Genomic DNA, 18,259 nt, shown 5'->3' on the forward strand with positions numbered 1-18,259 from the left:
ATTAGTCACCCAAGTAACCTAATCTATATGCCAGAGTTTTCAAATGATTGAGGAAAAATTAAATAGATGAGCATTTTTTTTTCCTTTTAACTGCCCATAATTTCTCACCTAGTGTTATTTTATGAAATGCAGTGCCCAAAGTAGTGATTTAACCATTTTGTGTGTGTTTTTAAAATGTACACATACAGTGGCAGCAGCCACTACCCCTCTCACATGTATTTGATTTTGAATGGTGGTTGTTGGGAGTTTCTGCATGTAGTGGGCAGCTTGAGAGCTCTGTCAGTAGCAAAAGTTGATACCTTCTATTAGAGATAGCATGCAATAGGCATAGGAGGATTTGCAGTGCACACATTAATATCTTTAGGAATTTTTATTCCAGTAGTAGGACAAGGCAGTTTATTCTCAACATGGATATTTCAGAACGTGATCGGAAATCCTCTATAGCTCCTCATGTATTTGGAAGCTTAGAACTTCTCATTTTGCCTGAATTTTAAATACTTGTTTTTTTTTCTTGAACAAGAATAACAGAGTTGATTGGATACCATCCAGAGGAGCTGCTGGGTCGTTCAGCATATGAGTTCTACCATGCCTTGGACTCAGAGAGTATGACCAAAAGCCATCAGAACTGTAAGTCACATTCTTATTTTTCTTTGTTGTTTGCATGTAAAGCATAAATTGTGTGTACCTCAATACATAGTTGAAAATACAAGTGCATTTTTTGTGAAGATACTCTCCAAGAGCAGTATTTACACCAGATTACTGTGCTTGCCTAGCTGAAATCTGCTGACCCTTCCAGGGGGTCTGGGTTTTGATATAATTAAAACTAAACTTGGATGTTAGAGAAGAAAATCACTGTCTCTGTAAGGTATAGTGCAAGGTTCAGCTGAAAGTTTGAAAAGCTGAGTTTGGCAGTTCTAGCCTGGTGAGAAGGGCATTTCCTGATGGTCAAGAGAATTGGGATTGTTCAAAAAGAAAAGAGAGGGTATTGGGGTGACCTAAATGTGGCCTTCCAGTACCTGAAGGGAGCTTTAGTCTTCAGTATCAGGACGGTGAGGCACTGGAACAGGTTGCCCAGAGAGGCTGTGGCTGCCCCATACCTGAAAGAGCTCCAGGCCAGGTTGGACGTGGCTCGAAGCAACCTGGTCTAGTGGACGGTGTCCCTGCATATGGCAGGGGCTGGAACTAGATGATCCCTTTAAAGTCTTTTAAAGATCCCAAGCCATTCTGTGATTATCTTTCTCATGTGCTGTTGGACTCAGCAGACAGAGCCAAAGGGAAATAGTGTTTTTTTGAATGTCTCTCTTTTGCTACCAAGTAACAACTATCTTCCCCATCCAAAGTTGATGTGCAAGGAGGTTTTCTTAAAGGGGTATTCATTATGAAAACAATACCTACTTCCAGGAACAGATGCTATTATTGTTGTATAACAGATTTTGTTATTGTTATGCCTATGGGAACTGCCAGTTTTAGCTGCTCTTTAAGTAAAGTATCTGAATTATTCTGGGAGCAGAGATCAAATCCAAGATTCCTCTCTTCAGCAGGCCACAAAATTTCCATCTCTTTCACATCAAGTGTCTTAAAATAATTGGATTTAAATTTTCAGTCTCTGTTCTTAAGAGTTAGTGCTTTGGCTGGAGACAAGTTAGTGTGTTAATGTACAAATAACATTTCCCACCCTTGGCTGTTACGGCCCCCAAACCAGTTTATTGGAGAGTTCTAAGCAGCACATCACTAAAACCTCTGCAGATGCTCTTTTAATAGAAACAAAGCAAAACAGCTAGACTGGAACCTACAAGATCAAAAAACAAACCCCATATACCTTGTAGTTGCTGTGATGAAGGCTTCTGTCCTCAGGAAAAAGCCCATGACTTAAGTCATGTCTATAGGGAATTGGCCACCAAATAGAATTACAGGAAGTATTTCTGTACTTCCCAGAGAAAAGTTGCAGCAAAGAATAGCTGTCTCACCTTAAGGGGTTAGCTCCAATGGCAAAGATTCAGGACAGTTTTAAGTTGAAATGTTTCTTGAAAAAGTGTTTGGCAGTGATGAAAGTTGTATACTGGAAAACAGTGTTGATATGAATCATTCTGCTTCCAAAGCTGCTTAAAAGAAAAAAAATAGATCAGCCCATACTCAGTGAGAGTTATCTGGGAATGTAATTTTTAAAATGGTTTCTTAGGTAATATGTTAGTGTTTTTACCAGTAAAAATGAATAAGTGATATTTATAGATAGGATGTTAATATCCTGTGCTGGGCTATTGAAAATCATCCTGTGAAATCAGGGGGGTGTGCTGCACTGGTGCTTTTGAATCATTGGGTTGGATTTCTAAGAATGGGATACTACCAGGGAAGGAATAAAATGGGAGCTGGCAATCCATTTGGTAATGTGAAAGGGAAGGTGAGCAAGCCCTTGTTGGTGATCCCCATCTAGTTAATGAAATGGGGGCACTGAGTTACTTGTCCATGCAAAGATTTCTGGACAGTTTCTAGTATCTACAATGACCAGGCATTAATACATGTTGCTCCTGACTCCAGCAATTCAATTACCCTTACATCGTGCAGGGTGTGTCCAGATGCAGTTTGTGCCCACTGAAAAGGGCCATGTCTTACAAACTTGCTGCAGGGTACCTGGTCTGATCAAGAAGCAGAATGAGGGCAAGAGTAAGTCTTAGATGGGTGGTATTTAACCAGCAAAAGTCTTCAAGGCACTGCACAGGTTAAAAATGTTTAGAATCAGCTGTTCCATAGTTCTGTTTATGATAGCATAGGGTCAGTATTGATTACATTTTTATTGTTGGAAGCACAGGACCAAAGTCTATTGCAGTGATAAATGCAATTTCCCACAACAGAACTCTCAGTTTAAATCACCATCAAATTTGGCCCCTTTAGTTTTGCTAAGATTAATAGTTCTTGTGTCTTCTGGGACCATCAGCTTCTTACCAAGTCAGAGAACAACCACAAAGTGACAGCAAGCTGCGACTTGACAAAACATAAAAATGCCATGTCCTTTTGTATCTGGAAATAGCTACCTCAAAAATCATGTTCAGCAGACCTGCATTTATTAAACAATAATATTTATTAGAAATATGCTCTGTATAGAATACAGCTCCTTGCAATAATGCAGTCATCAATTCTGATGGTGCCCACCAGTTAGCAGAAGTTCAGCAAGCCTTCCAAGGGAATCGTGGTTTTGTGTTCTATTAAATTCATCCCCACCTTCTCCCTCTCTCTGCACAAAGATAAGGAATATAATTGGAGCCTATTTCATTGACATGTAACTAGTTCTGTACAGATACAGGTAATGTATACTTTATAAAAAGTAAAAAAGAATAGAGATGTGAGAAGTTCACACTGAAGGCAGAACCTTAAATGTAGCATTGATAACAAAGTCAGCAGTTACAAGTGTATTAGTAATTTATGAGATTACCCCATGGAGGGATTCTGCTGTACTTTATTATATCAGAACATGACATGCTTTGAATAATAATAATAAAAAAGATTAAAGCAGTAAAAAGCTTCTTTGTAATGTAACAGGCGCCTACATTGTGACTCTTATTGATGAGCTGATGATTAGGAAGCAGCGTAATTATGCTTCACAAACAGAGCAGAACAGTCCAGTCACTAAAACACTTTGAAATGAAAGCCTTTTGATTTTGTTCCACCAGAAGTATTTAATCAATAAAAGTAATGTTCTACTTTGTCTAAATGAATTAAATGAAGGATGATTAAATACTCCTAGGAAGAAAACAAACAAACTTCAGAAATAGAAGGATAAACACAGCAACAATTATCTGCAAAACAGTTGTTGTATTTCACAGGCCTGGATTTGTACATTTGTATAGTGGCGATGTAAGAGAGGCTGACAATAAACAGCTTCTTTTAATGGCCACATTCACATGGAATTTTTCTGTAAAAAGACCATGGTATCAATTTTCCAGTCCTCCTGAGTCAAACTGCATTATTTCTAGGGCATTAGTTTGATGGCATACTTCTTTTGGATGTAAAAGCTGTTTAACAGGAAAGGCTGTCAATGTGTGGTCAAAGGTTTAGTTAATCCAGTTCCCACTTCAGCGGCTATTCAGTGTAACTGTCTGCTTACAGGTACAAGCTCTTGTTAGTGAAAGTACAGCTTGTCTACTCTAGCCCTAATTTTTCTGCCATTGATGAACATTATTTTTCCTTCACTGACAGCTTTAATTTACAACAGACAGGACATCATAAAACCTTACATTTCAAAAGTCCAAAGCTCCACACTGAAAACTCATCCTCTGCAAATATTGCAAAATATTGGAGGGTAGCAGGGCTACAGATTTCAGCCTTCAAACATTTAGAATATTTAAACCTAAGTTCTACTGTTGTCAATTTATTGTTTGAGAAACACAGGATAGTTAAAAAAAACAGTTAAATAAACATTATTTGATTTGGTCATGTGAGTCTTGGTTTCTTCTAGGCTGCTAATTCCAAGCTCTTGGAATGGAAGAACAACACAGATCAACCAGTTCAACCAGTGGAAGAAATATAGTAGTTCAGCTTTTTGTCTAGACAAAGCAGTCCTGTTTACTATTCTTAATTTTGATACCTTTTTAAGAATGATATTACTATCATGAGATCTTAGTTTATTAAAAAAAAAAATCTTAGTGAATATAGTTTTAAAATCACCTGATTTTTATATTTATCAATTACCCAAATAAGGAAACTATAGTTTCCTCAATAAATTCTCTTTTCTACAGATCAATTTGGGAGCCCAAACTGAGACACTTCTACAACAGGGTCAATAGGCAGCAGTCGGCAGGCATTATTTTGGGAGTTGAGATTATTATATTAAATTTTATTTAAATTATAAATTATATTATTTTTAAATTTTTAAAATTCCACATTCTGATCTGAACATTCAGACCATCTCAAGAATTCAAATGCCAGAATTCAAATTTACAGTCTTGAGTAGACACCTGAAATGAGCAGCCCCTTTCATGTTTAAAACGGCTGAATTTCCCTGAAGGTAAGCACATCCTTGTCCACAAATGCCTTGTGCACTTCTGCATAATGAAAACTCAGGAGCCGGTGTATTTAAAACAAGTGTTACATGTTGAGTGTACCTGTCCTGATGCATTATTTATATCTCTGCCCTCTTTTCTCAGTGTGTACAAAAGGTCAAGTAGTGACAGGCCAGTACCGTATGCTTGCCAAGCACGGGGGATATGTATGGCTGGAGACCCAAGGAACGGTGATTTACAATACCCGAAACCTGCAGCCCCAGTGCATTGTCTGTGTCAACTACGTGCTGAGGTGGGTACAGGGGACACACCAGAATTCACATGTGCATTCATGTGCTGGAGAAATGCAATATTTGGAGGAGCTTTTTAAGGGTCTATTTATTCAACACTGTTGTTCCAAAATCAGTTTAGTCATGTTTGTTCAGTCTTGTTTATTGATATTAGACATCAATAAAAAATGTGGCATGCCTGTTCCCATACATGCTGTCGAAATACACCACAGCCTTTCTCCTCTGCAGAGTGGCTGCTGTGCTCATACAACAGAATATAAGGTCTGCTTATAAGACTGTATTGTGTAACCCAACTGCTAATGCGTTTTGTTTTTCTAATGCTGTGACCAAGAGATAAAACTAAGTAGTAACTGTATCGTATGTTGCTAGGAGAAGCTATTTACAGCCTTAAAAATCAGGACCAATCACAAGGTTTGCCTTCATTTGGCAAAACTCAAGTTTTTTTGGTCCTAGTTGGGGCCAAAATAGGAAATAGTTATTTGAGTGATAGTCTGGGTCATTATAACCTTGACTACATCCCTTTAAAAAGCAGAGCAACAAAGCCCTGAGTATTCCCACAGAAGTCCTGACCACACTCTCTGCGTCATCCGAAATGGTGGTGCTCAGCAACGCTGGAACTGTGCCTCGCCTGTCAAGAGCCTGGCACGCAACTGAGAGGCCAAAATTCTCCTATAGCCCCAGCTTCAGAGAGTTTGTACTGCCTACTTTATCCACATCTTTCATCTTTATGGTACAAACTGCCTAAAACCTATTCTCTCATAGTGAAATTGAGAAGAACGATGTTATGTTCTCCATGGACCAAACAGAATCACTCTTCAAGCCTCACCTGCTAACAATGAACACCGCCTCTGACAGCAGCATCCCTGCAACAGAGAAGAGTGACTTCTTGTTTACTAAGCTAAAGGAAGAACCAGAGGAACTTGCTCAGCTGGCACCAACACCTGGTGATGCCATTATTTCCCTGGATTTTGGTTAGTATTTGTATAAATTATTTTTGTGCAACAAAGAACCACAATGTTCCTACATTGTGAGTATACATATTGTGAGTATAATACTCAGGATAACCTACATTTAGAAACTTAATAGACAAGGTCTATTTGCTGTGTGTACAAATTGGGAGTAATGGCTAAAAGAGCCCACATGCTCACACCAGTGGAAAATTTCTGTGAATGAGAATCAGGCTTTCTTGCTGACTAAATAACGTGCATTAAGTCTATGCCAACTTATTGTCATGGCAACTAGGAGCAGTGTTTACTTTTAATGAATAGCTGCAGTTATATCATAACACTGCACCAGCTAAAAATATTCATTAATATTGTTCAATTCCTATCCAGGAACACAGAAATTTGAGGAAGCCCCTGCCTTCACCAGTGCTGTTTTGACACCAAACAAAACATGGCCAGTGGAAGTGAAAAGCCACCCTGCTCAAGGTGAAACACTGACAATACCATCTTTTACAATGCCTCAGATTGCACCTGGCAACAGTACTCCAAGTGCAAGCAGCAACAGTAGTTGTTCCACGGTAAGAAGAGCTTAAAAAACATTAAAAGCATGTTACGTTTTGTATGCAAATCCCATCAATAGATGTAGACAACATTTTTGTGTTGGCAGTCCTGTTTTCACTGCTTATTTAGCAAGGCCTAGAGTATCTCTAGCCTTCCTGTACTGCATCATCCCTTAAGAATTAGCAGCAAAACTATCAAATGGGAGCAATATCCTGGCTTCAGACTTCAGTCCTCATTGTCTCCCAGCTGTCCCTTAGTATTACTGTAACATATAAAACCATTAGTAGGAGAACATGCTACCACCTTTCATGGATTTACCCTTATCTAAAAAGCCAATGTAGAATTGTGTGGTCACTGGGATTATTGCCCCAGACCCATCCTCCTTCTGTTAAGTAGAAGCTGTAGCTTTTAGAAAGCTTAGCCAAGTCAGGCTTTTGAGAGCAGCTCCGTGGAGTTTCCACTGAAGAAATGAACATGCTTCCATAGCACTGCCTTCAAGAGCTGGAACCAGAGGGCATCCAGTCTTAAGAAAAGCATGGTGGTATTGTTAAGCATCTTCTTTCTTGACAAAAGTATCTAATGGTGTATATTTCTTGTTCCTGGTCTAAGTTGCCAAAAAACATCTAAAATAGGATGACAGCTAGGTTCCTGTAATGGGTGCTTATGTTTTGTACTGACAATCTTGTGTCAGAGAAAAGCGTTTCTGGAATAGAAGTGGACAGTTCTACATAGGAAAGATCTGTTACTGAGTAACAGCATGGTGTAAATGACACGATGCTCAGCCATAACTGTGGTTGTCTTCCTGCTTATAACAAATGGTTATTTCCATGCAGCCCAGCAGCCCAGGAGATTATTACACTTCTGTGGATGAAGATCTTAAGATCGAGGTGATTGAAAAACTTTTTGCCATGGACACAGAATCAAAAAGTCAGTGCACCTCCCAGGTAATGAACTTTCTCTTCCAAAAGCCACCAACATCAGTCCTGCTAGTAGACAGTACAGCTGCATGTTGTGTGTGCAGATATTGGGATACAGCATTTAAACTGCATTTGCATGTGCACACCAAATCTCTGACGCACATTAACAAAACAGTGCACTTCCAAAAGCTGCCAGGTCAATCTCTGTCCCTAACTCTCTGAAACACAAGGTTTGGAGTGTCACTGTGGTGGCAGTGCTAAGAAGAAATGATCACCAGAGAGCTTTCAAAATTTGGAGGCTTCTGTCGATTGGATAAGGAGTATAAGCAACAGCAATTTGTTTTTAAATCCAGCCAAATGACTAATGAATAAACATCCTTTCTAGAACAAAATATAAACAAACCAATTCTTGCAAAACAACCAAATGAGAGAGGAATGCCCCTCATAGCACATATGTCCTTTAACTACAAAATGAAAACTCATTTTAGATATATGCTTCCTCTTTTGCCTCTCAGAGGTTTTCAGAGAGCGTTGAAAATTACATGCACATAAAGTAACACAGTCTCAATCTTCTGCATTCTAATAATGATGTAAGTGTAGAAATTTCCCTTGTAAATAAATACACCCACTATTATAACATTACAGCAAATGAGCTAGTGAATAAAAGGTGTGGGCCTGATTCAGCTTACTTAATTTTAGATACTTGAAATGCCTTTGTGAAGAGCTTATACTTCATAGTTGAGAGAAAGGAATAGGCACTGCTGATTGGTAGCGCAGACCTCACACACATCTCTATCTATTAATCCTACAAAAAGTTTCGGGTGTTGGGGCCCAAATTAGGTACTTCAGTTTGCCAACACAGTTTGGAGGCTTAGGTAGGCTGTAATCCATATTCTGAAGAAATTTTGTCTAAGTCTGGACATAGAAATGAAAGCAAGAGTGGACAGATAGGAGACAAGTGTGGAGGCAGGATGAAACTCACTGCAAGACATTATATGTCCAAACTTCAGTATTGTCAGATTCAGCATCTGCTTGCACAGGTGTGTCCCACCACATCAGCTGCTTTGGTGGAAAAAAATGAGTATTATAAAAGTGCTAGCAGGGGTGTTATGAGTTGACTGGGGGGCCAGTGTTGATTATCCTCTCTGTTCAGCTCTGGTCAAATGCCAAGAGAAGCGAGTGTGGGTATGGCTAGTCCTCCAGGGGAAGAAAGAATACAATTAAAGTGTGGTAGTGTCCATCTGGCTAAATTTTTTCAACCCTCGCATTTTTAGACATCTTTTTTTTCATGCAGCTGGATTGTGAGAAAGCTGTGTTTTTTATTTTAACATGAAAAGGCCTGAGGTTCAACTACATGCCACATGTTGTAGAGTCTTGGCAGACAAGTTATTAAAAGCTTAGTGAAACAACATCATCTTCACAGTGATGCTGGAGGCTGCAAACAAGCTGCTTTAACAAATACTGCTCCTCTGAGAGGTTTTTTCCTTCAGTTTGTTATCCTAATTTTTCTACTGATGATATGATGAACATGTATGCTAGCATAGAAACAAGACATCTTTAAACAGGAGCTGACCAGTTTCATTAGGTAAATGTGGCACACTTATTTTTCAGCTTTGCATCTTTTATTATTCCACATCACAGTAACTGCCACAACTATTACTAACTTATAGTTTCTTTATGAACTTACTTTATCTTTGCACAGACTGATTTTAATGAACTGGATCTTGAAACCTTGGCTCCTTACATTCCTATGGATGGAGAAGATTTCCAGCTCAGTCCCATCTGCCAAGAAGAACGTCCTCTCTCTGAAAGTGCACAAAATACCCAGCAGAGTCTAAGTAGCATGACTACCATCTTCCAGCCCCTTGCTCCTACTTCACAGAATCAGTTCCTCCCAGAGAAATATTGCCCACAGCTATCAAATGAAAAAATTAACTCTTGTCATGGGTCCCTGTCATCGGTGTTCTTCAACAATATGAGTAGGTCATCACTGCCACCATACCATGACCAAGCCAGCACTCCGCTGTCTTCAATGGGAGGAAGACCAAACACCCCGTGGCCACCTGATCCCCCATTAGAATATGTTCCTGCAAAATGGAGACTCATGGATAAATACTCAGGATCCCTATCAAGTTCCCCCTCAGGCCCACCAATAACTTCTCAGAGGGTGCCCATATATAAAAAAAGGTATGTAACTAACTATGTATATATAATATATATAATATAACTATGTATATTTACCCAGAAAATATTTTGGGAAATGAGAAGGGTCATAATCTTGAAAATTAATTTTTCTCAATTCAGCTGAAACAGTTTGTTGTGATAAGCATCAGACTGCAGCTCTGGGGAAATTAATGTGGTGCTGTCCCAGTGACAGTGAGCTTGGAGGAAGCAGAAGTGGGCTAATTTTTCATTGCCTGTGAGGATACGCAAATGAATTTCCTGCAGGTCTGGTTAAAATTACACCAGTAATTTTGCAAAGCATACTTGACTTTAGGCAATTTAAGAACAGTACCAAAAAGACCTACTGGTCCAGAGAAGCAGGGACACACATGTACTTTCTTGCCTTCTATGTATATTGTCCACTGGCAAGTCTCAGACACCTTAAATGTCTTTAAATGAAAGAAGAATCTGTATAAATGTATGCACAACAGAAAATGGGGGAGAGAAAGGAATGAAAGTACATTATTGCTGGCATATGTAAATACTACAGCCAAGACTTAAACTGCAGGCTCTTTTTCTACAACCTGTTTGCTTTCTTACACAGGTGAACAGTATGTGATGAGATGTAGATCAGAGGGTGCAGTCCTATAAGTTTTCATAGCTAAAAGATTCTCTGTAGCTCTTGAATTATGAATATTGCTCACACTGACGTGTTCAAAAAGTACACAAAATAGCAATGGTCACTTTAAAACATGAAGATTGTGCAGTTTGCTTTTCAGGATTTCTTGTTGGCAGAAATACCAGCGTCTGAATATGCATCTGGAAAGAAAAGGTTTGTCCCCAGTCAGACCTTGTGGGTTGTACTCGGCATGTAAATTGAGGGGCCATGCATGGCTCTCAAATACCATTCTTAAGAATTACATTACTTTTTTTCCACACCATTTTTTTGTCTGCCTGGAGATCCCTAGAGGCTGTTAATGCTCAACGTTCATAAGTCTTTGATCCCAAACATCAAAAGTTTCTAAAGATGGTGGGATGACTAACAAAAGGAAATAAAAACATTTGAGGTTTGAGATCTGTCCACTGACAAGTCTCAGACACCTTAAATGTCTTTAAATGAAAGAAGAATCTGTATAAATGAACCAGAGGATTTTGATTTGCCTTCCTGTGCACATACAAAGATCTACTCTCCACAGGCCCCTGGATGCTTTTGGACAACGAGGCATAGATGTAAACCCAGCAAGACTTGCTTTGTCTAACAGTTTGAAACTGAAGCGACAATTGGATTATGAAGAACAAACCTTGCAACAGCTGAGTGGGGTAATCATAAGAAATGCATCCCCTTCACAACTTTGGACTCGCCATGGTCATCAGTGTAATTCTTTGTTTTGCTTCCCTTCTCATTCTAGGGAGATCCATCTGTCATTAACCCATCTCACTTAATGTGGAAGAGAATTAAATTTCTCAAGGGGGAAAACTGTTCCTTGATTACAGAAAAGAAGTCTCTCAGCACAAGTGTTCTTACTGGTAAGACAAAAGAAAGTGGTTTTGCAATATAACAAATTGAAACACCGTTTTAAGACAGTTTGAATAGAGGAAAAAAGCTCTTTCAAAAGGAAATGTAAATAAGCTCTGTAAATATTACACTAAGCTAAAATTAAAGATCAAGTTGTATCACTAAGAGCTGAACAATTTCAGGTTTCATGTATGTCCACACACTTCCTTCGGAGGGAACAGAAATCAGCTTAATGGAGCTGTGTTTACCTCCTGCTGGCCCAAGGTGTGACTATCTCAGAGCTGGAACAGATACTGTTCCTCTACAACACTCTGTTTCCTTACACAAGCATATCTTGACTGCAGTACTACTGCTAGAGCTGGGGCTGTTTCTAGACTTCCTTAGTGATAAGATGCAGATTTGCCTATGCTGTAACATCATCACATCGAGGTTCACTTTGCTTTGGATCAGTATTATCTACTATAATTATTACACTGGCTCAATTTAACTTTTTATTTTCCTACTATTTAAATAACAGATGAATTTTTCTGTAACTCAAGAGGTCTGAGCCAGCCAATGAATCAACTGCAGCAACAGCAGCAGCAGCAGCAGCAGCATCAACTCACCTGTGACAGTCCAGGTGAAAATTTGAAAGCAGGAGCGTTTCCCCCTCTGTTTTACAGTTCCCATTGTCAGGACTACAGTGTCCAGCCAGCTCATAAAGCATCAGGTAAGAGCTGTCAAACACAGAGATTGGAAAATGTTTTTTATTCCAATACTGATTCCATGGAAAAAGACAAACCACACAAAAAATGTGGAGGATGATAAAAATCAAAATATAGAATTAGTTTTGTGGTTTAGTGTGAAATCGTAATGTTTACATTTGTAATATATGCAAAAAGTGTTTTTACCCTTATTTCAGTTTAAACTTTAAACAGTTAAACCTTTTCACCTTGGAGGACCTGTCATCCTCCATCAATACTCTTGTCTTGTTACAAAATTGATTATTACATCTTTGTAATACAATACTTTGTAACAACTTTGTTTACCAACAGCATTGATATGGAAGTTTGCATGTTAGAGTCTTAACATGTGCCTTCTAAATTCTGAAATAAGTAAAACTAAAGGGGACGTGTATCTGTTCTTTTTAGTACATAAGAGGAGTGGTGTCAATTCAGAAACCATGTCTTTTACTACAGCTTTCCTCATCTTTACCAATACAGTTCTTCTCAGAACAATCTCAGTTTGGGGGTGGGGGTGAAAAACTTCACTTGTTTGTGTGACACCCTTGCAGCAGTTTAAAGAAGGGCAGAGCACAGATTTGCTCTAATACCTGGAACTGCTGGTGGTTTGAAGTACATTGACATAAAAACAGAATGAAGGTGGTGTAAACAGAAGAGGTGGGAGGAAAAAAATGCCCTTTCTGGTCTCAGCACCATAACTTACTTTACTGCTGTGTTCCAGGTATGACCAGTCGTCTGCTGGGGCCCTCCTTTGAACCCTACTTGTTGCCCGAGCTGACAAGATATGACTGTGAGGTGAACGTGCCTGTGTTGGGCAGCTCGACGCTGCTGCAGGGCAGTGAACTGCTCCGAGCACTGGACCAGGCGACCTGAGTGATCCCATAATGTTCCGTGGCCTATACTGTTCAAAACAGCTTCAGTTTTTAAATATATTTTTGCAAGTAGACAATTTCTAATACCAGTACACTTTTACAGGATTTTACTTAGATATTGAACCTGTCCAAATTACCAAATAGTGGCCTTTGAAGTTACTCACTTTATTATTCATATTAAAAAAAATACATCTACTGTATTTTCTCTGTTGCAATTAAAATGGTGTTTAGAGAGTTTGATGACCCTCCCCTTATCTCATTACCTGTAATTTATATTCTGAATGGTTTTTTTTCTTAATTTCATGCTAATTAAAAGCTGTGGTATAAATGCCTCATCATGTGATACTTTGGCTGTAGTACTGCAAATATGTATTTTTATTGCCAAAGATGAATGAAAAAAATTTTATCTCCAACCACAGTTTTCTGTTGATCTGCCAAATTAAAATCTTTTGAGTCTTTCTGTTTTCCAGCATTTATTTTATTGTAACTTTAATAACTTCTGGAAAAGCATACTAAGGAAAAATCCCAGCTTTCTGCCTCCCATCCCTTTCCTTCATTTTTATACACTTCACCGAAAGAAATGTGAATGGTGAAATTCAATGTTTGTGGGTATCTGTGAAAGTTGCACATTTTAAGCTTTTTTTCCTCAGAAGCAAGCCACATTCTCAGCTGCCTTAACCTGGCTTAGCTCTACAGCCAAGGGAGTCCTACAGATTTGCCCCAGTGGAGGATTTTAGGCCTGTGTTTGCGTTGAGGTTTCTTGTTTTGTTCTTTGTTGCTGCCTTTATTTTTTACACAAACCAGATTTTTTTTTAATTATTATCTCTCTCTGGGTCAGTTGTTAATCATCTCTTGGTACTTTTGCTATTTCTGTGACACAACTACTTTTAAGAGCTGTTTCTGCTAGAAATTTGTAGTATTTGTTGTGATGTTGCTGATATTTCAGGAATCAGAGCAGTGGCCAGTACTAACACCTGATTAATGTTACCCGTTTTCATTTAATATGCTAGCTAGCAATATAATTGCAATATTGAATCAACAACTAGTATTTCCCAGTGTATTAGTCTAACTCAGTTATAATTAGACAAAAAGAATTAGGGATTGCATAGCGAGATGAATAGCCAGCAGGGAGGTCTCTCATTTTTACTTGCCTTACATTAATCAGTAGCTAAAAAGTCATTAAAAGGCAGCCAGACATTTTAAGAGCTCCTTTCCAACCATCATTAATTGTTATGCACTTATTTGAAAAACAGGGCTTTGAATGCTTTCAAAGGGTTTTGAAAGTTTAAATTACAACATCTCTAAACAGCAAAAAGTATTACAATAAAAGGCAGGTGAGAAGTTCTGACTTTAAAATACATACAGAGTTAAATCTGTGTTGGGATCCATCTTGTTTCCTCCACTGGTATAAATCACTGTAGATTCACTGAAGAAAATGAAACAGTGGCACCAGTAAAAGGTAAAAATCTGGCCCAGAAACTTAGAACAAAAATATATTTTTAAGACTTCTGAGTCTGCTGAAGCCTGGTGTATAAAATTGCTTTATATCATGCACTGACACTTGCATAGAGAGAGCCTTGGGTTCGTAGAGCACTTCAGAGTTCGCTGTGTTAAGCAAGTTTTAACCACACATATAGTTAGAAAAGATAAAAACCTTTCGTTATGGGTACATGATGTAAAAAAAATATACTCCCTATTGTAGGCAGTCTTTCAAGAGTTCAGTACCAAAAATAACCTACTCATAAAGTGAAGTTACTATTATGTGAAAAAATTATTTTAAGTATCAACATCTGGTGAAAACTGGCCATCCAGATTTGACAAATTTGCAGTGGCACAGACTTAAAGGCTTCAAGGATTAAAGACACTTGAATACTGCTCTTCTGTTTCTTATTTGTGTAGTTTCAGCATTAAAAATGTTATACCCTAACAGTTTACTAAAACACTCTGAAAAAATATACCATGTCTTAATATTAATCATACTTTTTATCATAATTATTTCATAATCTATATTGCTGAATTCTTAATGACAATATTATAACTGTATGGGAACTTTAACTTGATAAGGAAATGTATTTTGACACTGATACCTTATTAAAGTATACTGATCCTAAATTCTTTGTGACTCATTTGCTATGAATTTGTTATTTGTTGTATCATTGTAAAACAAAAATATTTATTAAATTATTTATAGAAAATAAAGGTTTGCATTGATCTTTGAAGACTGAAAGAACAATCAAATGTTACCCATATTTGAGAGTTGGGAAGGAGCCTGCCAAAGGTCCATACTATCGACTGCTTTTTTTTTTTTCCTTTTTTTTCTCAAATGAAGAATGCCCTACAGACCACTGCCCTTCTGGAGCTTGTCCTATGGCTCAGACTGCTGCTTCCATTTCAAAAGCGTGTTTCTATCTGAGGAGCTGAGAGTGCCTTTTGTAATGCTACCCTTACAAAAAAAAAAAAAAAGAGAGGTAAAATTAAGTCCACCAAATCACAGTTAAGAGGCTGAATTGCTACAGTTCCCAACCTGAGTTTTAATGGAGAAACAGAAGCCATCATATTCTAGCAGTCTTGGCAAGCTCCTGACTAATGGACTTCCCTATCAAATCCTTCCAAGCCTCTGCTTCACGCTGACAGTGGTCATTAATCCCAATGCTGCTGTTAAACAGGTCAGTCCTTTTCCATATAGAAAATGCTGGTTTTGCCTGTGTAATTACACTGATCACATAGTAGGACAGACACATTAAAAAAAATTTCCAAACATGCACCTAAACTTCAGCACTGTGTGGAAGCTGTTAATGCTTGACCCTTCTGATAACTGCCTTTGAAAGATGCAGTGCCCATACAGGTGCCACTGAGCTGCTCAGGCAGTAGCAAATCTTGTGAAGGGCCTGCAAAAGTGGGCTACCATTACCTCCTTTCTTAGACTGGACACTCAATAGGAGTAGAAACAAAAGCCTCGCCTCTAAATCTGTTGTAATTAACATTAACTATACAAAATTCTTGCTTTTAAAGTATCCCCTTAGTCTTTGTACAAGTGTCCCCTAACTAACTCAGCACCACAGATGCTAATCCAACTGAGTATTGAAAAAAAACCAAAAAAAACCTCTGAAATAGAGATTAACCTATTAAGATCATGTTCTATCTTTTGAAGAGTGCAATAGTTACCTGTTACTATAAATTAGTGCTGTCAGGCATTATTTTTTGGTGTGTCCGAACATCTGATTGCTCACACACTCATACTTAGGGAGGGTCCTGCATTCACCATTCCCATGTTCAAAAGGAACATACTGATAAGTGCCTTGAGCTGCCTTTTTTCTTTCCCCCTCTACTAGGGGAAGCTAAACACTTCTCATGTTAGTGAGTTTTACTGGTTTTTCCTTACATATATGAACACCCTGGACAGCAAAACTCTGATAGCACAATTTACATACCCCAAAGACCCAAACGCTGATCAGAAACACAATGCAACCTATGAATTAATAGCTGGGTTTTGTTCTGCTGAACAGGGATTTCTGGCAGCTTTTTAATTATTTTTTTCTTCCCAGTAGGCCAGCAGAAGTGCTTAAAATTCAGCATACATCATCTTTCACTGCTTAAAAGCACCATTTCTTGGCTTCAGACTTTGTATCTCTAACAGCACAGCACTGATCCCAACAATGTTGCTCAACATTCATTACATTCTGCTGAAAAATCAGCCTGTTTTGCCAAACTCTCATGACTTGGGCTAGTCTCAGACTCTTGCTGATTATCAAGTCTATCACCTTTTTAAAATCGTCAAGCAAAAATTTTTCCTAGAACACAGAATTCACTCAGGTAAGATTCATGTTATTTATAAAAGAAATGCTTATAACAAAATACAATAGGACATTCTCAACATGTGATTACTAATAAAAATACAAGCCCAGAAGACTTGGATAACAAAGTCCAACTGTCTTTTCACTGGAGACACGGGTTCTTTAGCCATTCTGACATCTGCAGACACTACGTGATTCGTCACACTCACTCAGAGCAGCAGGCAGAGCACACAGAAAACTAATACACAGATGCTCCCGTTCTAGGTGGTAAAGGTTTAATCTGTTACTTCTACCTGAGGAGCTTTATAAAGCTATTCACAGACATGCCACATACATTGTGAGGGGAGGGGGAAGGGTGCTGTTTTGGGGTTTTTTTAAGAGCTACATTGGAGAACTGGAAACATTCCTCTACATCTAAATAAACAGCTTATTTTTTCTTTCCCCTCCAACTCCTAATTATAGGCTTCCCAGGGGAGGAAGAAATAATTTCTAAGAAAAAAAACAAGTCCTTAATAATATTTTATTAGGACAAGGTCTGTCACACACCCCTGTCCTGCTCCCTTAGCACAAACCAACACACAAAGGCTGCCTTTTGGTTTCCTGGGGCTGCATCTGATCCCACCCATGCCTACAGGGGAGGCAGGCATGAATTCTTGCTGCTCCAGACTCAAGTCATTGATATTTCCTCAGTTAACTGATACAACAAAAGCACCATCAGAAGGTTCCAGTAATTGGGACATATCACAGTTTTGAGTGTTTGCATTAAAAATGTATTTGAATAAACAAAAATTTTTTAAAAGTGAGAAACACCTTAACTGCTGTTTTGTTGTTGTTGTTTGACTGAATGCCAGCTTGAAGTTTTGGGAGTTTGTGATGTGCCACAGATCTCACATGGAACATTTTCCTTGAAGAAGTCCTAAATTAGTGTAATCAAGGAGTTACTTAATTCTCTTCAGTCATGCCTCCTAGTTAGGAATGTGGTTAGGATGTCTCACTAGGGAACAGCAGCATTATTCATGAGCTTGGCTTGCAAGGACTATCTGTGAACCAACCAACACCAGCCCTTGACATGCTGGAAGCAGCAGCAGCTGTGTCACACCTTGGGCACAGTCCGATACGGATATTCCTGCATTTTAAACTGCACTTGGGTTCCATCTCAAAAAACCAAACTCCATTTAGTTTCAGTAAAAGAAAAACCAAACCAAACAAAAACCACATCCCCCAGACTTCTCACTTGAAAAGTCTGTGTTTAGGTCTTGGAATTACAGACAAAACTAGCAAGCTAGATCCTCAAAGGCACCAGCACGAGAAACCAGAGTGACTGTCACACCAGGCATATTTCAATATTTGTGGTCTGGCTGTTAATCTTTGAAGGACTGGCACTAGCTCTAGGGACTGAAGCTGTCTCTCCACAGCACAGGCAAAGGCAAACCAGAAGAAAACTACCTCAAGCATTGCCTCCTCCAGGCTTACTGGTGTCCCCCTC

At 38.6% G+C, this 18,259-nt stretch overlaps 1 protein-coding gene across 1 annotated transcript in view; it reads left to right on the forward strand.

Annotated features, from left to right (window-relative positions):
• EPAS1 (endothelial PAS domain protein 1) overlaps positions 1–13,451 on the forward strand; it is a 74,665-nt gene extending 61,214 nt beyond the window's left edge. Inside the window, exons 7-16 of the mRNA XM_014252896.2 lie at positions 521–627; positions 5,139–5,286; positions 6,047–6,255; positions 6,619–6,806; positions 7,623–7,733; positions 9,409–9,893; positions 11,066–11,189; positions 11,279–11,396; positions 11,903–12,094; positions 12,829–13,451. Coding sequence (XP_014108371.1) covers positions 521–627; positions 5,139–5,286; positions 6,047–6,255; positions 6,619–6,806; positions 7,623–7,733; positions 9,409–9,893; positions 11,066–11,189; positions 11,279–11,396; positions 11,903–12,094; positions 12,829–12,980 — 1,834 coding nt within the window. The 3' untranslated portion in view covers positions 12,981–13,451. The remainder of the gene's footprint in view (positions 1–520; positions 628–5,138; positions 5,287–6,046; positions 6,256–6,618; positions 6,807–7,622; positions 7,734–9,408; positions 9,894–11,065; positions 11,190–11,278; positions 11,397–11,902; positions 12,095–12,828) is intronic.
• Positions 13,452–18,259: the final 4,808 nt, after the last annotated feature.

Source organism: Pseudopodoces humilis, chromosome 3 (assembly GCF_049639895.1).
Source record: "Pseudopodoces humilis isolate 2021_Gansu_Grassland_sample_001 chromosome 3, ASM4963989v1, whole genome shotgun sequence".
NCBI lineage: Eukaryota > Metazoa > Chordata > Aves > Passeriformes > Paridae > Pseudopodoces > Pseudopodoces humilis.